Below are 24,638 nucleotides of genomic sequence, written 5' to 3'. Positions count from 1 at the left end.
TGACGCTTTGTTTTTTTTCCTCCTTCGCTTCTATTCAGAGTCGGGAAACTTTATTGGTCGGAAAGTTTAGGAGGCCCGCCTCTTGAGGCATGGGCCGTATAACTGGGCAGACGTGCGGCAGGCAAGAGGGAGGGGGGAGGGGGGCACAGCCTAGGTGCGGAGAGGGGCGGACAATGGGATTAGGGGCCAGTTCAAACCTGGGCATGAGCCAATGAGACAAAGAAGGCGGCGTCTCTGAGCTCAGGTACTTACAGGTGGGGTGGGGTGGGGGGAGCACATTTGCAGCCTGGAAGCGAGAGCAACAGGCTGACCTCAGCACGGCTGTGCTGTAACAGGCTGACCTCAGCACGGCTGTGCTGTAACAGGCTGACCTCAGCACGGCTGTGCTGTAACAGGCTGACCTCAGCACGGCTGTGCTACAACAGTTTTGCTTTTACTTTCACTTTGCCTCCAGCACGGCCGTGCTGTAAGAGGAGCAGATCAGCTAAAGGAGCAGGAACGATTTCTTTGATTACATCATTGGGTAAAGTACATAGATTTTGTGGCTGATAGGCAAAATGTTGAGAATATTAATGGTAATTGTGTGTTGCTAAGGTCTGGAAGGTATGCTCACCCCCCCCCCCCCCCTTTTTGCATTGAACTGGCTCTGCATTACCAGTACTTTATTTAATGAAAAGGCTTTGAATGCATGGCTGCTTCTGCCTGGAATGTTATTTTATTTAAGGAAATGCCTTAGCACATGGCTGGTTATATATATTTTAACTAATATATATTTAGTGAAATGCCATGGGCTCTCGGCCACACTTTACCTGTTATTATATATATATATTTTATGAATTCATGGCTGGCTTCCAGCACAATGCTTGCTCTGCATGTTGCTGTATTTATTGAAAGGGCAGCGAGTGCAGGGCTGGTTATCTTTCACTTGTAGCCTCTTAGAAACGCCATTGAAGGGGTCTGCACATGGTGAATGCATAGGTGGTTAGAGCACATGGCTGGCAGTAGCAGGCTTGGTAGCTCAGTGGTTAGAGCACTGATCTTGTAGGCTTACTTTACTTTAAAATCGATGTTTTCTATGTATTGCTTTACCCCCCGCTCTCTAAATTGCTAGGAAGTGTGCAGGCTTCATGTCTACCATGCTACCTCAACATCCTGTGGATGTGCTTTGTTATACCTAAGTAATCTGACAATGAAAAAGTAGCCAGCATTCCGTAGTTGGGAATGCTGATGATATGTCTGTGGGACAGCGGTATGGCATTTGAGTGCTCAGCCAGGTTAACAGGATGGTTTTTATATTAATCCTAAAGGTGATATTTAGCATTCGGTTACCATTTAAAGGGACAGCTGTCCCATGTGCACGTTTATACTGAATTATAAGGGGTACAGGACCCTCAGCTTGATAGATATGATTTAGGCTGCGCTATGCAGCTCTATTCAAAGTAAATTAAATTATTAATGAAAGGTTGGCTTACATCTTAGCATGGTATTGTGGTTCTCATGGGAAGGGCTTGCCAGCAGAGGTCAGCACATGGCAGCGGCCATTTTGGGAGTTTAGCACATGGCAGCGGCCATTTTGGGAGTTTAGCACATGGCAGCGGCCATTTTGGAGGTCAGCACATGGACTTTCAGGATTTTCTTTTTTTTTTTTTTTTTTTTTTTTTTATTACTTTCCTTTTACTCCCCCGGCCCCCCCCCCCCCCCCATGCGCTGGCACTCCCGCCTCCCCCCAGAGTCCGGCCGCCCCTCGCCCCCCCCCTCCACCTTCCTCAGCTGCCCCCACCCCCATCCTGTTCCCGTCCAGCCCCCCCCCCCCCCGGCTCCTTGCACCCCTCCCCCACCCCCCCTTAGCAGGTGTGCGCACACCCACATTTGGCTACCTATTCATATGCCCCCCCCCCCCCCCCCCCCAAAACTGTGCGAGATCTAACCATTTAATATGTCTACACAGCATGGCTACCACTCAGTTTGCTATGGTTTTTGCCCCGTCCGCACTTATGCCGGACCAGGCTCAGGCTCTAGCCAAGCGAGCACGTCGGAAGCCAAGCAAATTGCAGGAAAACTTTGCGGCAACGCCAGAAGTCGAAAAACGTAAGACCAAGACACAGAGGAATAAGAAGAGGAAATCCGCAAGCACACGACAACCGCGTAGCATCAGCCATTTGGGCTGCTATGTGCCGGAGCAGCCCCCTCCACGGGGCATGACCCCTGCAGCACCGACCCCTGCAGCACCGCCACGAGAGAACTTCGGCAATGTTACCGAACGACAGCTGCGTCAGCTCATGGACCAAACCTGGTCAGCGGCTGCTATCCATGGCACGGACAGGGTGAAGGCAATGCTGGATGCCTTAACGCATACCACTAGCCCATCCCCTGGCTCAGTGCCCATCGGTCCACAGCACGGTGCAGCGGGCAGCTCCAACAGTTCAGCTGGCAACACCCAGCCACCAGCACGTCAACAGACAGCTCATGGACAACACGGGCAACCGCAAGAAGGACAGAACTGTGAGTACCCTGATTTAAACCGGGGCCAGGGTAATGTGCAGGTACCCCCAACACAGCCCAGTTACCCACCACCAAGGAATGGCAGCGAAGTGTGGCTGGGGCCACAAAGCGCTCCTACTGACAATTTCGCTGCTATGAAAGCTATTTTCGATAACTGGCATGGGCAGGGTAATGCTAACACTAGCACAACACAGGAAACAGGGCAGTCAGGACGACCCATGGGGGATATTTTACTTGTGACACCAACCCCAGCCCCAGCTACAGCTGTTGGAACACCAACCACAGCTACAGCGGTTGGAACAACGGTGGGTCAGCTGGGGACCAATGGGCACAATACCACTGGTAGCTCAGCCACGAATGGCAATAACGCTGCACAATACACATGTACAGTGGGCTCACTAACCGCGCATGTGTCAGAGGCGTTAAAAGAGAAAATATGGCGCAGCGAATATGTAGATATATTCGAGCTGCTCAGGAAAGAAGGGGAGGGTTCCGATCCCAAATGCCACGAAGCGTGCAAACTCTCAGCTAGGGAGAAACCCTGCATCGCTAAGACGCTAGCTAATTGGTCAGCAGGATTCAGAATTCTGTCATCCATCATAGGTCAAAAATTTCCTGAAAAATGTTGCTCCTTAATTGCTTACCAGGACGTCATTTGTGGTGCTTATCGCACGTATGGCGGTACGGCTTGGTTGGAGTATGGTGCAGGAGGTTGTCCCTGGCTTCGCTGGCAATGCATACCAGCCGAGTACATGGTTAACTCCTCGCCAACATACTTTTACGGGAAGATTTCCATTTCGGCAAGGTCAGCCCTTTCGTCAAGGGCAAAGGTGGGGGCAAGCCACTAGATTTAGGGGTGGGGGGACTCCCATCTGTAGGCTGTTCAACTCTGGTTTTTGCAGATTCGCTGCTGCCTGCAAATTCAGACACGCCTGCATGGGATGCGGTGCAGGCCACCCTCAAACAAAATGCTCAAGGGGAGGAACCATCCCCCACACAGAGCAACAATAAATTCATTAGAGCACCTACCCCCATTAAGATACATAGCTTGCAGGTCTGTTTAAAGGGTTATCAGCCCAAGGAGGCCAGATGGCTATACGAAGGGTTTTCCCAAGGTTTTCATATACCTTTCATGGGGCCAGAAACCGCCACAGAGGCTAAGAATCTCTTATCTGCGAGGAATAATGAAGAGGTCATTGCACTAAAGATCAAAAAAGAAAGCGACATGGGTAGGTTGGAAGGCCCATCAAGGACAAACCTCTACCTCATTTTAGGATTTCCCCTCTGGGGGTGGTTCACAAAAAAGAGCCAGGGGAATTCCGAATGATTCACCATTTATCCTTCCCAGAGGGTGGGTCAGTGAATGATTACTTGGACCCCGAAGCATGCTCGGTCGCCTACGCCTCATTTGACCAGGCATTAGACATGGTGAGGCATTGGGGGCAAGGGGCATGGTTGGCAAAAGCCGACATTGAATCAGCCTTCCGCTTGCTTCCAATACATCCAAGCTGCTTCCATCTGTTGGGGTTTCAATTCCAAGGTAAATATTACTTCGATAAATGCCTCCCGATGGGCTGCTCTATATCTTGCGCCTACTTTGAGAGGTTTAGCACATTTGTGCAATGGGCTGTAGAGCAGGACATCGGGAAAGGGAAAATCATACACTATTTGGATGATTTTCTGTTTACCGGCCATAGGGACACACAGGCCTGTGCGCAAGCCCTCGAAGCATTCACCCGGAAAACTGACAAATTAGGCATTCCGCTAGCTAAGCACAAATCAGAAGGACCGTCACAAAAATTGTCATTTCTCGGTATCGAAATTGATACTCTGCAAATGGTCACACGCCTACCGCCCGCAAAAATAGCAGCGTTACGGGCCAACATATCTACTACCGAACAATCACGCTAAAACAAATGCAGTCACTCATTGGTCACCTCAATTTCGCTTGCAAGATCATGCCCATGGGTCGCCCCTTCATGAGAAGATTGTCCCAAGCCACAGCAGGTATTCGCAGGAGCCATCATTTCATTAGAATCACCAAGGAGCTCAGGGAGGACCTCATAGTATGGAAGACATTCCTAGGGGAATATAATGGGCGGACAGTTTGGAGGGACCCGATCATGACCAATAGGGAGCTGCAGCTCTACACCGACGCAGCGGGGAGCGCTGGATTTGGGGCCTATCTGGCTGGGAAATGGTGCGCGGAACGATGGCCAGTACAGTGGGAAGCCATGGGTTTACTCAGAGACATCACTTTTCTCGAATTGTTCCCCATTGTTGCAACAATACACATGTGGAAAGCATGTTTCCACAACAGAAGAGTGGTTTTTTGGTCAGACAACATGGCGGTTGTCAGGCGAAAAATTCTCTCACCGCTCACTCCCCTAGGGTCATTAGGCTATTGCGGGATTTAGTACTGCTCTGCCTGCGCATTAACCTGGTCTTTAAGGCTAAGTACGTTCCGGGGGAAGCTAACGGCATCGCTGATGCATTGTCTCGTCAGTGGTCTCGTTTCAGATTCCTGGCCCCGGAAGCAGAGCATCACCCTTATCACGTCCCTCCGCGGATTTGGGAATTAGGGTGCCCGGAATCGCCTCCATATTGAGATCGGCTCTGGCAGAGTACGGGGAGAGCATATGCACGCGGCGGGAGCCTGTTCCAAAAATTTTGCCAATCAAATAACACGCAAGTTCAAGGGACAATGACAGAGAGAAATGTAATGACAGAGAGAAATGTAACAGAGTTCTTGCTCTACCTCAAGAACTCGGGAGTATCAAGAGCACAGGCAGGGCAACATGTAGCTGCTATTGTTTTCGTCTCCAAACTATGGGGGATAGGCTCAATTAGCAACTCCTTTCTCATAAAAAAGATATTAGAGGGTTGGCGGAGACAAGAACCAGTTAGAAGGGACGCCAGAAAGCCTATCACACCAATGCTGCTACAAGCACTGGTAAAGGAGCTCCCCAGCCTAGTTTGGGACAATTATGAGGTAAAGCTATGGACCGTGGCTTTTTCACTAATGTTCTTTGGTGCATTTAGAAACAGCGAGCTTATCCCGAGGGCAAAGGTGACCACCAGGGCATCGGATGGGGGTCTCCTGATAGAAAACATAAGGCTGTTTAATGAGACAGTACAGATCTTTCTCAGGCGAGCAAAAACTGATCAACGGGCAGTAGGTCGCTGGATTACATTATACCCTGCTCATACGGGGGTGATATGCCCCGTAAGGGCTACAACAGAATACCTCAAAGTACGCCCGCTGGGGGGAGGGCCCTTTCTAAAACACAAAGATGGCAACGCGCTATCGCGTTACCAGTTTATCAGTATGCTACGCAAAGGCTTGGAAAAGATAGGGGAAGACGCGGGAGCTTATCACACACATTCATTCCGAATAGGCGCAGCATCCTTCGCCAGCAGCGGTTTAAGCGAAGATCAAATTAAGGCACTAGGGCGGTGGAAATCCGGTAAATTCAAAACATACATACGACCCAATAACCAGACACCCCAATGAACAGTCTCACTGAGAAACATAAAAAGCATATATTTACCGTCCTGTTGCACATAACCGTTTTATTTTGTCCATCATAGACTCGCCAGCGGGGAGCGCGAAAGTGATATGGGGCACTCGTACATTTATTGGGCGCACATTAGAACCAAGAGAAAGACCTCCAGCGAGCAGATGGGCATTCCTCGTAGCAAGGCCAGCTTATTCTGGCTCGGCAAACGAGGGATGAGGGGTCCAACTAATGCCTTGCATCCTCCAATACGCCAGGCAACTACCACAGCCTGATATCATCTGTCAATTGGGCGGTAACGATTTGGTCGCAGTCAAAAACATTGACTTAATAATCACGATCAAGAAGGACTTGACTGCAATTAAGGCTATATGGCCAGCCGTGGTATTGGTATGGTCCCACATTATCCCCCGATTGGTATGGAGGGACGCGAGGTCGCATAAATCCATCGCAAAAGCAGGCGCAAATTGAATAAAGAAGTGGGGACGTGGTTGAGAGCTATAGGGGGATATGTCATCAAGCAGGATGATATTTCGCTCTCATGTTCAGGCATTATAGGCCGGATGGGGTTCACTTATCAGACGTTGGGGTAGATATCTTCATCCTGCACTGCAAACGGCCACAGCAGCTTTAATTAATTAGTGGGGGTAGAAAACAAGTAAGGTTTTACTGTTTCCTACTTTGGCGGGTGCCCTCACCGGAGCATAAGGGGATGTATCGCTGCATAGAGGGGAAGTTTTGGTGTTGGGGGAGGGGGGAAGGGGAGGAGCACAGCACCAAGGACTTTGCATAGGGGGAAAGCGGGGGCATGGATATAACTAAGCATGGCGGAGACCGAGATAATGGCCGGTCTGGGGGTGGCCCAATGAAGGCCTGGCATAAGCAATAACCGCGGCCCGCAAGGCCAGCATGGCGGAGACCGAGATAATGGCCGGTCTGGGGGTGGCCCAATGAAGGCCTGGCATAAGCAATAACCGCGGCCCGCAAGGCCAGGGGTGGGAGGAGGCGGCAGAATACTGCACGGAGCGGCAGTAGCCACGGAGGCGTTCACGGAGCGGGATGCCAGTGGCGGGTGTTCCCCTTCACGGAGCGGAAGGCAGGATTGGCATTCACGGAGCGGGGTGCCAATGGTATACCACCTTCACGGAGCGGAAGGATGGAGGGCTGCCGTCTCCAAAAAAGCATTGGGGTGGGAAGAACAAGCAAGGTACCGGTGAGGGCGTGGCATTTAGCTAATGCCAATTGATTAAGCTGCTGCAATATAAAGTAATAAGGTTATAATGTAAAATGCTGGCTGTGGCCGTTTCTTCCACTTAATAAAAGTTATCTTGGCTTACCTACTCTGTTGTCGCGTGGTCAAGGGTGGGAGGGGCGGTCGTCCGTGAGCTACGGCGTGCCAGAGTTAGTCCACGTGTAGCCGAGTCAATGCCCGCGGCGGAGTGGGCGGAGGGATATACAGCGTGAAGCGCCGGGGCGGGGGGAGAGAGATGTTAACCGCTGCCCCTTCGAGAGGGGGCGGGCAAGCCGCAGAACTGATGTTTTAGATTCGGGAGGGGCAGGTTTTTGCCCCCAGGCTCAGAGGAGGCTTTTACTTTGGGCAAGGCTGGGGGAAGGGCTGCAGAACATGGTTTCAGCCCCCATCCCTGACAGGCGGTCTGCACTTGAATGCGCAAAACTTAGCTAGGGAAGCAGCAAGGAGTTTTGCGCGCAGAAAAAGGACCATGCAATAAGCTTGGCGCTAATAAACAGGCCGAGTCAATAAAAGGGTGCGGGAGAGCCGGGCTCCGAGTTGAGTGCGCACTATCCCCACATGTGCCCGGGCACCTCGCCTGGGCGCGCGATTCTCTATTTAAATGGACAATAACCCATCCCTAGCGCCTTATTATTAGCGGAAGAGGCGGCTGCCAGCGAGTCCGACCACCGACCTTTCATTTTACCGGCGTCTGTTTTCGAACCCACTGACAGACCCTGGCAAAACTGAGCATCCGTTTTTCTACTTTTCTGAACACTTTTTAGGGTTGCTTAGAGCTTAAGAGGTAGATTTTAATACCTACGCATGTGCGTCCATGTACACACACTACCTGGCGCACGCATATGGACGCGCAATTTTATAACGTGCGCAAGGGGGTGCACAATTGTGCAACGTAAGCGCGCCAACACCCGCGGACTTCCCCCGTTTACTCCCAGGTTGCTCTGATTGGGAGGGAACTTCCCAACCCCCTAACCCCTTCCCCTAACCCTCATCTAAACCCCCCCCCCCCCCGACTTTTATCTTACCTGTTGCGCACGCCAGCAGTCTGCCGGACTGCCCCGCCCCTTTTTCGAAGCCCCGGGACATACACGCGGCCCGGGGCCATTTTAAAATAGGCCCAGCGCACATAGGCGTTTTAAAATCTATCCCTATAGGTGTTTATTTCTCAGAGTAAAATGTGAACTCAGCAGTTTGAATGTTGTCATAAGAATTTTATAATGGATTCTTTGGCCAATTGGAAGCCAATTTAGTTTCTTGAGAACAGGAGAAATATGTTCATACCGCTTGGTGTCAGTAACAAGTCTAGCAGCAGAATTGAGTAAAGGTTGTAGAGCATAAAGTTAATAAGACGGAAAAGAAGACTATTACAGTAGTCGATGTGTGGAAAAATGATTGCACATACAATTGTAAGGAAGTTGTGATGGTGCAGAAGATAACGTAAACCAGCTAGAAGACAGAGTTTGTAGAAGCCGGTTTTAATGACAGATTTAGGGCTGGATTTTAAAAGGATTTACGCGCCTAACCGGTCCGGCGTGCGCCGGGGCTATTTTCAAAAGGCCCGGTGATGCGCGTAAAGCCCTGGGACGCGTGTAAGTCCCAGGGCTTACAAAAAGAGGTGGAGCGTGGGCAGGGCATGGGTGGCCCTGGGCGGGCCAGGGGCGGGACCAGAGGCCTCTGACACAGAGGCAATTTGCCGCTGTGTCAAAGGATTGCGTGTCAGCAGGCTGCCGGTGGTGAAATAAAGATTTTGGGGAGGGGTGTTAGAGTAGGGCTGGGGGGGAAGGTTAGGTTAGGGGGAAGGGAACGGAGGAAGGCAGTGCGGCTCGGCGCTCGCAAGGTGCACAATTGTGCACTCCTTGCGCTTGCCGATCCCGGATTTTAAAACTTACGTGCGCAAGTTATAAAATCGGGTGTACATGCACGTGCACTGGGTAGCACGCACACATGTATGCCGCGTGCGCGTGTTATAAAATCTACCCCCTAATGTGTGGATAGAATGAAAAAGTAGAGTCAAACCAGACATCTAGGCTTTTGATTGGAGCATCAATAGAAAAGATTATGTTTTCAAAGAAAATGGTTTGACGAACATAATTTGAATGTGGTCGATGAACTAGAAGGAATTCAGTCTTGGAGATATTAAGAGAAAGTTTGTTTTGATGGAGCCATTTTTTAATTGAAGATAGACAAAGATGAAGATGTTCTATGGTTTTGACCCATGTTGATTGAGATTAATATAAAATTGAATATTGTCCGCGAAAATTTTGTATTAGTTATCAGAACTAGATAAATGTTGAAAAGAACTGCTGACAAAGCAGATCCTTGTGGAATCCACATTTTAAATGACACTGTGCTGATATTTGATTATGATATTTAACTTGTTGCATCCCGTTGTTAAGATAGGAGAGAAACCATTTTAATAAATTTCCAGAAATGCCGCATTCATATAATCAAAAGCAGAGAATTTTGTGTTCGACATTATCGAATGCTGACCTAATGTCTAATGAGACCAAAATCAATTTTTGGCCAGAATCTAAACCTCTTTTGATAGAGTCGACAAGAGATAATAGCAATAATTCAGTGTTCATTGAGTATCTAAATCCAAATTGGTGAGGGTCTAAAATATTCTCTTCTATAAAGGTAGTGAGTTGACGCAGCACAGAAGATTCAAGAATTTTGGATAAGAATGGCAAAGATGAGATACGATGGTAGAGAGAAGAATCAGTCGGGTCCAGATTCGGGTTTTTGAGGAGAGGTTTAGTAACTGCTCTTTTAAGGCAATCAGGAACCAACCAGATTGCAAAGAATGATTAACAATTTTAGAAAGAAATGGAGCGATGGCATCTTTACGTTTTAAATAATGCTATAGACACATTAGTAGATAGACAGACAACATTATTCATTGCTGAAATAATACCAGAAATTTCATGTGCTGAGGACTCTCCAAATGAGGACCAAGTTTCAGGTGTTAAGGATGACAAATTGTGATACCAAGGGCTAACACTGGAAAAAGAAAGGCTAAGATTTTCAATTTTAAGAGAAAAATACTTAAGAAAAGAATCAGATGATGTGGTGACCAGAACTGAACACAATACTCAAGATGAGGTCACATCATGAAGCAATACAGAGGCATTATGATATTGTTCTGTCCCCAGGTGTGGGTACATGTTGGTATCTGTATATTCTGTAGTTTAATTGTGTCTAGTGCAGCCCTCCCTTCTGAGGATTCATGATACTGAAACACATTTTGTAACCCATGATAAAAGCCTTTGAGCCTTTGCCTTTAAGAGGAGCCTTTGCCCTTAAGAGAAGCTCCCTCCCCCCTCCACTTTCTCTCACTATCGGAATAGCTTGAATGCCCCTCAATCTAACTTGAGTCTTCCTAGGTGCCTTATAGGCTCAAGGGACTGCCCTTCATGCTTCCCCTGCGTCACATGGTTCTTAGGCTCGCTGCCATTGGACCTTGCCTCCCTGCCCCCAGCTTGTGGAGGCGTTTCTTTTAGCAACTCTCGACGAGAGCTCAGTCTTGCCCATGCTTTCTTCTGAGCCAGCAGCGCTCTGTAAAACCCTGTGAAACGATCAAGTTTTTACCTTTTCTCTTACTGCCTTCGTCTGAAGACTAAATCAGCCTCATATCCCTCAAGCTTCCTACCTCTATCATAAACTAACTCCAACACAAGTGACCTCCTTCTTCCTCCTGCTACCCTGTCTCCAGTTACCAAAGATCTTTGCCTTGGGGCTTACGTTTGAGATGCAACAATTGTAAGTAGAATTTACCTGTACAATAAATAATTTCAAACTTAAAGAATCTTTGTCTTGAGGACTGATTGGAGAGAAAGTTTAGCTGGTAAGCAAGCATGGGTGTAGCTTGCTTATTGCGGCGGATACGATCCCTAACTAATTAAGCTAGATATCCACTTAGATGCAGTTCCAACACTGCTCTCTGCATTATGGCGGGGGTGGAAGGGATACAGAACCAAAAGGTTACTAAGGGCCAAGAGTAACAGATAAGTATGAGAGAGGAGAAAAAAAATAAGAGTGCGAAGGCTTGCTGGGCAGACTGGATGGGCCGTTTGGTCTTCTGCCGTCATTTCTATGTTTCTATGGATGGCAAACTCTGATGTCTGCCTGATCTGGAACAGAAATTCTCTGTTTTATTCTCCATTCCTTTCCTAATAATCCCTAACACTCTTATTTGCTTCCTTGGCTGCTGCTGCACACTGAGCAGAAGATTTCAATATGTTATCAATAATGACATCCAAATCCTTTTTCTGGGTGGTGACTCCCAATGTGGAACCTTGCATTGTGTAGCCATAATTTGGGTTACTCTTCCCTAAGTGCATCACTTTGCACAACTTTGAATAATGAGTTTGATCACCTCACTCATTATTCCCATTTCCATTTCCCAGAACAGATCCCTGGGGGACTCCACTATTCACCTTTCTCCACTGGGAAAATTTACCATTTAGCCCTACTCTCTGTTTTCTATTGTCTAACCAGTTCCAAATCCACAATAGGTCACTGCCCTCTATCCCATGACTTTTTAATTTCCTAAGAAGTCTCTCATGAGGGACTTTGTCAAATGCTTTCTGGTAATCCAGATACACTATAATCACCTGGCTCACCTTTATCCACAGGTTTATTTATGCCCTCAAAAAAATGTAGAGATTGGTGAGGCAAGACTTCCCATGGCTAAATCCATGTTAGCTTTGTCCCATTAAACGTTGCCTATGTATATGTTCAGTAATTTTGTTCTTTATGATAGTTTCTACCATTTTGTCTGGCACAGACATCAGACTCACTGGTCTATAGTTTCCTGGATCAAACCTTGAGTCCTTTTTAAAAATTGGTGTTACATTTACAACCCTCCAGTCTCCAGGTACCAGACGTTTTTAATGATAGTTTACAAATTTCCAATATCAGGTCTGCAATTTTATTTTTCGTTTTTTTCAGCACTCCGGATGTATACCATCTCATCCAGGTGATTTGCTACTCTTTAGTTGTCAATTTATCCTAGTACATCTTCCAGGTTCACTGAGATTTATTTCACTTCTTCTGAATCCTCACCTTTGAATATCATTTCTGGCATGGGTATCTCTCTTACATCTTCCTCATTGAATACTGAAGCAAATAATTCATTTAGTCTTCTATGGCTTTGTCATTCCTAAGTGCTGCTTTTACCCCTTGATCATCTAAATGTCCAACTGACTCCATCTCAAGCTTTTTACTTCAGATGTACCTGTAAAAGTTCTGAGTTTTTGCTTCTATTCAAATTTTCTCTCTGCCTTCCTTATCAATGCTTTGCATCTGAATTGCCGGTGCTTATGCTGTTTCCTGTTTTCATCATTCAGATCCCTTTTCCATGTCTTGAAATGTTCTTTTAGATATTATAGTCTCTCTCACCTCACCTTTCAGCTATGCCTGTAATCATTTAGCCTTCTTTCCACCTTTTCTAATGCATGCAATACATTGTTATGATTCTGCTCACAGGCCTAGCCACGAGCAGCCTCTCACCTCTCCGCCGCCAGTCTCCCGATGCCGTCTCTCTCAGCCAGGAGGCCGCCCATGCCATCTCCTGTGTTCTGCGGCGGTCGGAGCCGCCTCTATTCAGCCTCCACGGCAGAGGCCGCCACTATGCTTCCTCGCAGCCTGGAGGCCGCAGCCGTCATCCTGCTCCACAGCAGGTCAGCCACCGTCACTGTTCCTGCCTTTGCGGCACAGAGGCCGCCGCCATCAGCTTCCTCTGCGCGGCCCAGTGGCCGCTGCTGTCGATCCTCCTGCGTCCTGGGAGCCACCAACGCCGGGACCTGCATTGCAGCCTAGTGCCGCTCCTGCTTCCTCCTCTGCGGCATGGCCACTGCTGTCCCTGGTCCTGCCTTCCTAAGTGCGCGGCCGTGCCTCTCCTGCTCTCTTAAAGGGCCCGCGGTGGGAGTAGCCCCGCGGCTCCTCTTGATGATGTCATCCGGGTGTCTCCACTTCAGCCCTATAAAAGGGCCCTTCGCCAGTCCTTCAGCGCCTTCGCAAGGAGCCAGTTTGCTCCTGGATTTCTCTTCGTCTCCAGCTTCTTCAAGGTACTCATTCTTCATGGGAATTCCCTTGTTGTCTTCTTCTGTGGTTCCTGGTCTCTTGTCAGATCCCATGTCCTTGTCTTCAGATGTCCTAGTCCACAGATGTCCTCGTCTTCAGATGTACCTGACGTCCTTGTCCTCTGATGTTCTCGTCTTCAGATGCCCCACCTCCAGGCGTTCACTCCTTCCGGCTCCTCTCCTTGGAAGCCTTGTCCTTGGATGTCCTGGTTCCGGATTAGACTCCTAGTGGCCTGCCGTCCTCTGTTCAGCTTCTAGATGACCTTCAGGGTCTGAAGTTTCGTCTTCTGGTTGACCTGTCAGGTGCGTCGATCACGCTGGGTCACTGAAGCTTCTGTCCAGGTCGGTTGCTGCTTCGATTGTTGCCCGGATTCCTTTTCGTGCTGAGTTTTAACTCTGCTGTCATCTTTCCACTCATCAAGTGTCCTCGTCGATGTTCCTGATGTTCCTCTCTTCATCCTGAAGTCTCAACCTTGCCTTAGCCTTGCCTTCTTTCCTAGTGTTCTCGCCCGACCATGTCTCCAAGTACCTTCGTCTGACCATGTCTTCAAGTGTCTTCGTCTTGTTCCAGTACCATCGCCTGTCCTCGACCTCTGTCCGTCCTGTCGCATCTGCCGTTTCCAGGCGGCAAGTCCGAAAGGGCTATCAAGTGGCCAGAGGGCTACCCAGAGACCAGCATTGCCTTGTTGGGTCTCTTCTGGTGCGTTCAGGCTCGGCAGAGGTCAGAGTTCCTGGTCTTCAGCCTGTCCGCCCGAGCTGGACATGTCTTGCCTGCTTCGGCGCTTCCTCGAGCTCCTCTGCAGTCGCACCGTGGTCCAAGGGCACACCAATCTCCCCAGGATCGAGACCGCTCCCTAGTGCTCCCGCAACATACATCTGGTTCTGGGCTTCCAAGATGGTATTTTAAACCATGTCCATGCCTGAGCTAAACGCTTAACCTTTGCAATTGCTTCTTTCAGTTATTTTCTGACCATTTTCCTCATTTTATCATTGTGAACTTTTTGAAAGTTAAATGCTGTTGCAGTAGATTTCTTTCCTGTCCTCCCTCCAGTTACTAAGTCAAATGTGATCATGTTGTGATCACTGCTGCCAAGTGGCTCCAACACTCTTATCTCTCGCACCAAATCCTGTGTTCCACTAAGGACTGGGCCTAAAACAGAATCCCCTTTTGTTGGTTCTGGAACCAGCTGCTCCATGAAGCAGTCGTTTATTTCATCTGGGAACCTTACCTCTCTAGCGTGTCCTGATGTGACTTTGTAGCCTCTTTGGAAATTGGCAGCTGCAGAATTCGCATGCTAAAAGCATCCACATGCTGTGCCCCTGCTGTTTGTGCAGGCGTCCGAGCAGGGGCAGACTGGCACCTGTGCATTTGAAACCTGAATGTAGGCAGGCTGATTTCCTTTCCCAGCGGACACATGCATGTCCCCGGGGAACGCCTCTTTTTACCCCCAGCTCAGATTGCACGTGCAATGGAAAGCATGAACTCCCTGGATATGGCCTTGGGACTTGTCCTTCCTGTGCCCAGATCTGTCGAGTAATTTTTGTGCCAACATGTTAATTTCATTTAGAAATTTTATTCTGCTTTGTGTGGCTTGTCAGGCACTTCAAAGCAGATTGCATAAATCGATGGCTAGGCCCAGATAGAAACATCACATTACATTTTGCTACAGGCAAGCCTGTGTGCATTGTGGCGTGTCAGTACAGAAGATGAAAAACAGAGAACAACTTATTTTTAAATAGTAATTGTTCACATGTAATGTCCAGAGCTGGATTAGAGCTATTACCATACTTTCTGGAACTACAGCTGTAAAACCATCGCTTCTCTTGCTTCATTTTAATTGTCTTTTATTAATTACTTATTTTGGCTGCTTTGTAATCACCAACTGCGTGTATTTACCAGCAGGTATATTCTTTTCAGCATCCGATTATTAAATACTTCTGCCTCAATGTGTTTGATCACAGTCCTGGTCAGCTACGTATATTCTTCTTTCACGAGGGACTCCCAACGGCTGCGTTTTTAAAAGGCTGGCTGGGCTGTGGCAGAAAATTGCCCTGCATCTAGCTGGCTGTAACATCACGTAGCCTCATAGGAATAACCAGGTAACTTAGCCAATTAAGTCACCCACCCCCCGACCTAACCCACCTCCTGGTATGCCCGTGTTTTCACAGTTCACTAGGACTAGGCAGCGCACATCCCAGCAGATCTGGCTGGCTTACTCCTTGGTCAGATCTGTTTGAAAATCCCTCCCCCCCCCCACTCCCATATGTTTGAAGATTACAGACATGATCTCCTTGTGCTGAAAATCCTACTCTTCATCTCATACGTTCCTCCTTGCTTTTGTAGCAGTAAATTATGCCTGTTTTTGTGTTCCAGCTGCCGCTGTGGACACCAGCTTGACAAGATGAAATTCCCAAGAGTGACAAGGTGTCATTGCTCGGATTCAGAATTAGAAGGGTGTAAATATACAGAAACTGCTGAAAAGGCACTTATGCATCCAAGCGCTGCAAGATTCTCCCACAATCTGCCTGGCTGTAAGCCAGCAAGAAGGCGGACAGGAAGTCGGTTATGGGAAGAGTCTTTAGAAATGTGTGAGAAGCACATTTTAAGCCTGTGAGGTGTGAAGCTAGGTATTTCTTAAAGTTGAGCTGTTAGTAAACCAGTGAAGTGCAGAGCTTTGCATTTCTGTGAGATGAGCAAGGCTGTGGAGCTCTGGGAGCTGAGAGGTTGCGCCTCTCCGGTAACCGAGGATTCGGCGAGCTCATGTGGAGGAAGGCTGCTGGTCTCTCTGGGAGCCATGACGGAGGCTCTTTGGGACAAGTGAAGGGGAAAGCATCTCCAGGAAGTTGCAAGGAGGGAAACTGGAGTATTTGGGGGGGGGGGGGGGGTGTTTAAGTTTTTTTTTTTTTTTAATTTTTTTCTTAGACTAGACTCTGGACTGGATAACTGAATACTCACCCAAAAAGGGAAGTACTTTAAATAATATTTAACAAAGCTAGCCTTTTTTAGCAAGAGAAAAAAATACTTAAAAAAATGATGTGTGTGGACATTTTGGACCAAATGATTAAAAATGATCCTTTGCGGTGAAAAAAATGGAGTAGCATTGCTCTATATCTGCGGGGTGTTATGAAGGTCCTAGAAAAAGGAAAAGAAATGAATAAAATTTAAAAATAATAAATATCTTTTAGGGTAAATAATAAAAAAATAGAAGTTGAATATAGAACAATCAACGTTTTATTTAAACAGAAAATCAGCGTTGACATTCTCCTTCCCAGAGCTATGCTGAATTTTATAACTGAAGTGCTGCAAACCCAGGACCATCTCATCACCCTGGAGTTAGTCCCTTTGTTCTGGGTTATCCATATGACCGGTTGGTGGTCCATCATCTGGATAAACTGCTGTCTCAGGAGGTACTATCGTAATGCTTCGAAGGCAATTTTACCACTAAGGCCTCTTTCTCCAATGTAGAATACTCTTTCTCCTGTGGCAGAAGCTTCTGACTTATATAAGCCACAGGATGTTCTTGGCTATCCTTCGTTTGGCTGAGGACTGCCCCCAGTCCTACCTGAGGCGTCCATCTGAACAATAAAGGGTTCCATAATGTTGCGTCCGTCGCTGCTCGACGCCCTCACTCCGCCCTCCTTACCACTGTGGCGACTCTCCCCGGGCCTGATGGACAGTTTGCTGCCGCGGCATCTTCTTGCCGTCTTCCTCCGGCGTCCCCGGAGCGGCACAATGCTGTGGATCCGCCATGTTCCTGATGACGTAGGGCGCACGCTTGCTCCGAATAATGTACCAGCAAGGGCGTACCCCTGAACTGACGTCATCCGCTTCCAGTTTAAAAGGTCTCAGTATTTGCTAACAATTTGAGTTAACAAGGGGATTCATCCATGCTACTCTGCCTCCTCGGACTTACCAGGGGTACCCGCTCCTCGGGGGCCTCGCTCTCTTTTCTCTATTTCAGATTGCCGATAGGAACCGGTACTCGCTCCTCGAGGGCCCATGTTCCTGAACACTCTGAACATAAGAACATGCCATACTGGGTCAGACCAAGGGTCCATCAAGCCCAGCATCCTGTTTCCAACAGAGGCCAAACCAGGCCACAAGAACCTGGCAATTACCCAAACACTAAGAAGATCCCATGCTACTGAAGCAATTAATAGCAGTGGCTATTCCCTAAGTAAACTTGATTAATAGCCATTAATGGACTTCTCCTCCAAGAACTTATCCAAACCTTTTTTGAACCCAGCTACACTAACTGCACTAGCCACATCTCTCTACTGCCTGGAAGCTATCACAGATACAGAAAATTGTGAGTTACCATCGCTCTCTCAGAGCTTTTCCTGGAACCAGGTACTCGCTCCTCGAGGGCCTAACCCTTTCCAGCTACTGAGCTTTCTAAAGACATTATGTGAGATCTGTCATCCAGTTCTGGCTATGAACACAGCATATCCTGTCTACTCACTATCTATAGTTTCTCTACAGCTCAGCAACCCTGGGATCGCTGTTCCAGTATCTGAGGGACTTCAGCCCTGCCGGGCATATCAGCTCACTACTGCCACCTCTGGTGGTTCTACTAACCTGTCTAATAAAAGAATTATCTGTGTCTGTCTCCGTACTCAAGCCTAGCCGGTGGTCCCTCTCAGGATATCCTCCTGGGAGCGCAGTCATCTGCCAACGGCCCAAGGATTCACCTATCTACATTCCTCTACAGCTGAGTGTCCTCTCCAAGCACTCCGCTGATAACAGATAGCTACTCCTTCCCCACCAGGAGTCTTCAGCAACCGATTCATTACAGTTTGTTACTACTCCCTCTACAGGAACTGAGCATATCAGTATACTAACTTCTCCTTCCTTAGGAGTAGATTATAACAGATTGCTAACGCCGTACGGAGATTCATAGCAGATTGTTAACTCCTCCCTCTTGAGATGTCATTCACAACCAGCTTGCTAACTCCTCCCCTTCATAGGAGTTAACCATCACAGATAGCTAGCTCCTCCCTCCAGAGGAGCTCGCTCATAACAAGATCTCTAACTCCTCCTACCACAGGAGCAGATTACTAACAGAATGCTAACTCCCTAGCAGACCCATAACACATAAAGTCTGGACTTATTAAGACTGGGTTAGAGCAGATTGTTTCCTTCAGCTCTCAGAAGGTTTTCTCTGTTTTGGCCAACTATTGGACTTTTTCCAGTTATTTCTTCAGTAAGAGCCTTGTAAGTGACTCTGCCTTCTTGAAGCAGTTAGGTTTAAACCTTCTATAGTAGCCAGTCATGCCTAGGAATGTCCTTACCTTCCGTTTGGTTTGTGGGACTGGTACCTTGGTAATTGCCTCAGTCTTCCTGGGTTGTGGGTAAACCTGACCTTCCCCAAAGTATAACCCAGATACTGGACTTCTTGACCTCCCATCAAGCACTTCTGTGGGTTAGCCTTCCTCAGAGTAGATAGTACAGCTTGAAGTTGGCTCAGGTGTGTCCCCCAATCTGGGCGGTAGACCACTATGTCATCCAGGTATATAGCAGCATAACCCTGGTGCAGGCATGGCATACCATCGACCAAGCACTGAAACGTTGCAGAGGTACCATGAAGGCCAAACAGGAGGACCATAAATTGGAAGAGCCCCACCAGTGTTGAGAAGGCTGTCTTCTCCTTCACTGTTAGCATGAGGGTACTTGCCAGTATTCTTTGGTAAGATCCAGGGTCCAGATGAACTGAGACAATCCCAAGCACTCCATCAGCGTATCCACTCTAGGTACTGGGTATGTGTTCAGTTTGGAGTCTCCATTGACCTTTTTTAAAGTCTATATAAAATCTTATGCTCCCATCCTGCTTCAGTACAAGGACTATGAGCAAAGACCAGTTGCTAGTAGATTCTCTTATGACTCCAAGCTGGAGCATCTCTTTCACCTCGGTTTCAAAGACTCAGCGCCTGGCTTCTGGGATTCAGTATGGTTGTTGACATACAACCACCCCAGGCAAGTAAGGATATCATGCTGAACCAAGTGAGTACTACCCAGCAAGCTTGAGAAGATTTCTCTATTCTGCTCGAGGAGCCATTTAAGACAGCTATCTGGGAAGTTGTCAGCTCCTCTCCAAACGGCACTTGGGGTCTAATCCACATCAGATCCGAGCTTTGGGCCGAATTCCCTTTGTACCATTCCACATTCTTGTGTAACCCATTTCTTTAGTAAGTTGAAGTGGTAAATCTGACTTTCTTTCTCTTATCTAGTTGGGCTATTTTGTAGTCCACCAGACCATTTTTTCCAAGATGTCATAGGGTCCTTGCTCTTTTGCTCTCCAAAGAGGGCAGAAGAACCAGAACTTGGTCTCCAATCTGAAGGTCATCTGAACTGTGGGATGATTGTAAGCCCAAGCCTGAGTGACCTGAGCCTTCTGTAAGCACAAGTGGGCCGCCTGACCAGCTTTCTTTAACTGCTCTTGCATCCCTATAACATAGTCCATGAGATTCTGTCCAGGGTTTTCTTCATTCTCCCATGTCTCTCGAGCAACATCTAATATGCTTCTTGGTTTTCTACCATCTAACAATTTGAAAAGCAAGAAGACCAAAAAACTCTGGGACACTTCGCGGATTGTGAATAACACATAGGGTTGTAGCAAGATTCAATTTTTGCCATCTTCATCTACAAACTTCTGCAACATTTGCTTAAATGTTCTATTGAAGCGTTCCATGAGACCATCGGTCTGTGAATAATATACTGATGTACGTAGAGTTTTCATCTTAAGCAGGCTGCAGTCTTGCTTCATTACTTTAGATCCAAACGGGGTCCCTTGATCTGTCAGGCTCTCTCTGGATAGTCCTACCCGAGAGAAAACTTCCTTTAAGGCAGTCGCCACTGTTGGGGTTTTCATATTTTTCAGTGGTAGGGCCTCAGGGTAACTCATGGCATAATCCAGGAACACGAGAATACACTTGAGTGGTTTTCTCTAGCAGTCCCATAAGGTCCATAGCCATCCTTTCAAAAGGGGTTTCAGTACATGGGCATGGGAATGAGAGGTGCCGCTCGAACACCAACAGATTTAATGAGTTGGCAGGTAGGGCTGAATTGGCAATACCAATGGATCTGTTTATATATCCCTGGTCAATAGAAATGGGCCTAAATTTTCTCATGGGTTTTTCCCTCACCCAGGTTACTGCCTAGCAGGTAACATGCTAGCTGCATGATTTTCTGGCGATAGGATCTGGGGACTAGAAATTGCTCTATCAGTTCTACCTTCACACTCCCCTTTACAACTCAGTATAGCAAGTCTCTTTTCATTATGAAATATGGAGAATCCAGCATAGTTGAACCACCTTACCATCTATCCTCTGTAGGTGCTCCCTAGCCCACTTAAAAGACTCATACTCTCCCTGGGCCTGTTTAAAGTTGCCTGGTTTACCCTCCTTTTCCTAGTTAATGGGGTCGGGCATGAGATTAGGGTTGGCGGGCAATTCTTCCTATGGCTCTGAGGTAGCCGCCCCTTTGGTCTCTAGGTCAGCTGCAAAACTATACTTGTCCAGACTCTGTTGTCTCCAGGATTTTGGCATTTTGAGACTTTAGGAAACAAGTCCATATACTCTATATGGAAGAATTTGTGGAATGGTAACTCCTCATTGTTGGTGGTGGGTGTCTCTGTTGTGAGCAGAGTCCAGAAATTGTTGAAGTTTGGACAGTCTCACTAAATTAAGACAGGGTAGGGGACCCATGGCAGAACTCCCACTTCTATTTTATCTTGGCCAATAGGTGTGTTTAACTCCAATTGGCAAGCTGGATATTGTCTGTGATCGTTATGTATACAGGTCACCAATACCACATTCTCATAAACAATTTGGACCCGTTTCACTAGCTCACGTCGAGTGAAGGTCTTCACGTTTCTCAAGACCCAGGGCCTGTGTTGGAATGCCATCTATTTCTACAGAAATTACAAAAGTGCCGGTCTCTTGCCAGGGAATATCTGCAAAATGACAATAATATGGAGTCACGGCATTAATGTTCATAGCTGCTGCTTCACAGTATGGACAGTCTCGGGCAAAATGGCCTCTTTCTCCTCATGCAAAACACAGGGGACTCCCCAAGTAAGGCACAGGCATTACGACTTGCATTCGGGCCAGCTCTTCCGGCAGCTGGAGTCTCTGAATCTTGGAATCTCGTTGACCTCTATGCCCATCCCTTACCTTCTCAGGGGAATGTAGTGTCTCTGCCAGAATGAGCCTTGTAGTAGGTCTCAGTCACTTCTAAGGCCTTTTCCGATGTCAGATTCGGTTGTTGGTAGACTCACTGCCAAATGGGACATCCAAGGCCATCTAGGAATTGGTTCAAGAGAATTGTCTTGGCGACTTCTTCACCAGTCTTCCTCTCTGGGCGAAGCCACTTCCAGGTGACATTGTGAATCCAATGGAAAAGGTTTCTTGGATTCTCCCCAGGCTGCAGGGAGCCAGACTGGAAGCATTGTCAATAGGTCTCTGGGATGAGCCCAGCTCTCTAAAGAATGACTATTTTAACTTCCTTTTATGTGGCTGTGCCATCTGGGTTCGTGGTCTGGAAAGCAGCTTGACAAGTCTCCAATTAGTAAGTTACCAAGTTAGATAGCCCACCTGTGCTCGAGCCAGCTGGTCAATCTAGCAGTCCACTCAAAATTCTTTAGGAAGTTTTCGGGGTCCTCTCCAGGAGTCATTTTTAGTAAGGCCGTAGCCAGGGAAAGTGGTTTAGTCACCATCATTTGCACAACCTATGCCACTTGAGTCAGTATGGAGTTCTGCTGAGCCACTTGTTCCCGCAATGTGTGCTGCTGATCGATCCGGACCTGCAAAGAATTATGCAGCTGTTGCAGAACCTGTATTACTTGCTCCATGTTTGTCTGCATTCTGGGGAAAGGAAAATGCTAGGCAACGCCTCTCCAGGGAAAGAGAGAGAGAGAGAAAACCCAATCCTGCTGGCCTGTCTGGCCCTGCCTCACTTCTTGAAACCTATCTATAACAGGCAGGCGACCCCCTTAGCCTGTTTGTAGAGCCGTTAGGCGAGAAACTAGGGAGGCCCCAGGAAACAGGAATAAAAAGGCTGTGGATTTTTTCTTATTTGTATTGTAACTATGGGTTGGTGGCTATGGTTCACTCTTTAGGCCTCTTTAGCGCTGGGCCAGCCACGGTGTTTACAACAGCCAAGAAACACAGCAAGACTTGGCTGTTCAAGTTAGGAACAAAAGGTTTATTTACCGGAGTTTCAAAGAAAACAGCAAAACCAAACAGTAGCTCACCTCACTTTTAAAGTTATAAACAGTTCAGATGTATTCATTAAAGGCTCGAAGCAGCTCCCCGAGCCTCCCTAACCCTTCTGGGCCCTGATTCTTTATACTGTTGGGGGCCGATGCAATACGGGGCGCTCAGCCGAGCGCACTGTTAACCCGTAGTCGGACACGGGTAGAACAGGCGCTAATCAATCCCCTAATGCAATAAGGGGATTAGCGCATATTCAACACGTGTCCAAAGCAGAGTGAATATAATAGCGCTCATCACATGCAAATGCATGTAAATGAGGCTATTAGGCATTCACTCCCGATGCAAAAAAAAAATCTGCTTCTCTTATTAACTCCTGTCGCTCTCTTAACGCGCCCCCAAGGGGGTCGCCATGCAATATTTAAATTAGGGGGTCGCGTTAGCAAGGAGGCGCTAACGCGAACCCAATCGGTTTTTGTGGCGGCCATCCACCGGTAAGGAAAACCGCAGTCGCGAAAACCAATGCCAGGTTTATCGGCGTCTGTTGTCATGACTGTCTGCCGGTAAGGAAAACAGACGTCGATAAACTCGGTGTCGGTTTTCGTGACCGGCGGATGGCAGTCACGAAAACCGATTGGGTTCACGTTAGCGCCTCCTTGCTAATGCGACCCCCTAATTTGAATATGCATGGCGACCCCCTTGGGGGCGCGTTAAGAGAGCGGGCACTGATTGTTCAGCGCCCGCTTTCTATGCGACTTTATTGCATCGGCCACAGAGGTAGGGATCCTCCCAAGACCCAGAATCATATGCGGCCCTGCACCATAATGCAGGTGTAACTGTGTGCGGGTTAGTTTCTGTGCATTATTGCACATCCTGGGACTGTGTTAGGTGCTATATTTCTCTTTCCATTTCTCCAGGTTCGCACTGCATGCAGAGCGGCTTTTTTTGGGTTTCCATTCCAGTTTCTTTCTCCATATTTATAATTTGTGTTTTTTTCTGTACTTGGTGAAGGTCAGTTCTGGGGGTGTGAATGAGGTAGGATATTTTACTAGCATGTAGGCAATTGTATCAATCTTATTTGTTGTGTTTTCTCAATAGGACATGCATTAGTGGTAAATTACTGTCTTTTCATAAGGAGTAAAGGGAGTTTGTTTTGCTGTTACTGAGATATCATCAGAACCAGAATATCTTTTTTGTATGGCGAGTTGTACAGGGTAATTAATGCCCTAGATCTGCTCTGCACTCATTGCTGGGGGTCGAGGGGGTTCCTGTGGATGCAGAGTGCATGTTTACATTTAGCCCCCTGACGGTCACATGTTCAGCGCGTCACGCATGTGAGAACCATCTGTCAGGTGTGTCCCGGTGGCCGAATAAAGGTTGAGAAGCACTGGGTGAGACAATAGTCAGTATTTTCCAAACCTGCACACGCCCCCTACAATTTCCACTTTGAATGCTTTGGGCTTTGCTTTGTTTTTCACTTGCTCCATGATTCGCAGTCGAAGGAGCTGATTTACTATGGCTTTCTCCCATTCTCTGTGAAAGTTTATTAAATCAAGCTGTGCTCAAGCTACGCTGGACGCCGGTGACTCTCCCTGGATTTTTACATTCCTGACCTGGGAATAAGCAATGACGTAGGGACTCAAAGGAATCTCTTCACTGGCCGGGGCTCAGCATGAACAGCTCCCGCGCCACGACTCTGTCCTTTCAGCTCTCGTAGGCAGGTGGAACGCGCGTAGAAACGCAGTTCCTGTGGCCCTTGTTGGTCAAAGAAAGAAGTTTCCGCTTCCAGTCTTTCTTGTAGCTCAGTGATACAGATCACCACCTCTAATTTTACCAAATTCAGTCCACACCGTGGTGTCAGGAATAAGAGCCTTCATTAATTCCTGTAACATCATCTGTACATCACAATTAACACTTCTATCAAACGTGCCATTTTTGTACGATAAGACCAACAGAGAGCGAGTGACAGCCTGCAGCAAACAGTACAGGTACCGGCAATATTAAATCAACATTAGGAGGCTGCAGAAATCCCAGATTTACAGAGGAAAAAAACAATTCCCCCAATCGTGATAG

At 47.7% G+C, this 24,638-nt stretch overlaps 2 protein-coding genes across 2 annotated transcripts; both read left to right on the top strand.

Annotated features, from left to right (window-relative positions):
- Positions 1–1,934: 1,934 nt before the first annotated feature.
- On the top strand, positions 1,935–6,096 carry LOC115090411. The gene is made up of 2 exons (XM_029599907.1): positions 1,935–2,502; positions 5,009–6,096. Exons 1-2 carry the CDS (start codon positions 1,950–1,952, stop codon positions 5,185–5,187), a joined length of 732 nt encoding a protein of 243 aa, XP_029455767.1. The 5' UTR covers positions 1,935–1,949; the 3' UTR covers positions 5,188–6,096.
- LOC115089839 lies at positions 3,787–4,974 on the top strand. Its single transcript, XM_029598611.1, has 2 exons — positions 3,787–4,315; positions 4,435–4,974. The coding sequence occupies exons 1-2, from the start codon at positions 3,826–3,828 to the stop codon at positions 4,917–4,919; spliced, it is 975 nt and encodes a 324-aa protein (XP_029454471.1). The 5' UTR covers positions 3,787–3,825; the 3' UTR covers positions 4,920–4,974.
- Positions 6,097–24,638: the final 18,542 nt, after the last annotated feature.

Source organism: Rhinatrema bivittatum, chromosome 1 (assembly GCF_901001135.1).
Source record: "Rhinatrema bivittatum chromosome 1, aRhiBiv1.1, whole genome shotgun sequence".
Classification (NCBI taxonomy): domain Eukaryota; kingdom Metazoa; phylum Chordata; class Amphibia; order Gymnophiona; family Rhinatrematidae; genus Rhinatrema; species Rhinatrema bivittatum.
This window is presented reverse-complemented; position numbering and strand designations above follow the sequence as displayed.

Excerpts from the sequence above, each read along its gene's own strand:
- LOC115089839 (XM_029598611.1), top strand. The coding sequence starts at position 3,826 with ATGATTCACCATTTATCCTTCCCAGAGGGTGGGTCAGTGAATGATTAC. Across the intron at positions 4,316-4,434 it reads ACAAAAATTGTCATTTCTCG|GTCACCTCAATTTCGCTTGC; the intron begins GTATCGAAATTG and ends AGTCACTCATTG.
- LOC115090411 (XM_029599907.1), top strand. The coding sequence starts at position 1,950 with ATGGCTACCACTCAGTTTGCTATGGTTTTTGCCCCGTCCGCACTTATG. Across the intron at positions 2,503-5,008 it reads ACCGCAAGAAGGACAGAACT|TGGTCTCGTTTCAGATTCCT; the intron begins GTGAGTACCCTG and ends TTGTCTCGTCAG.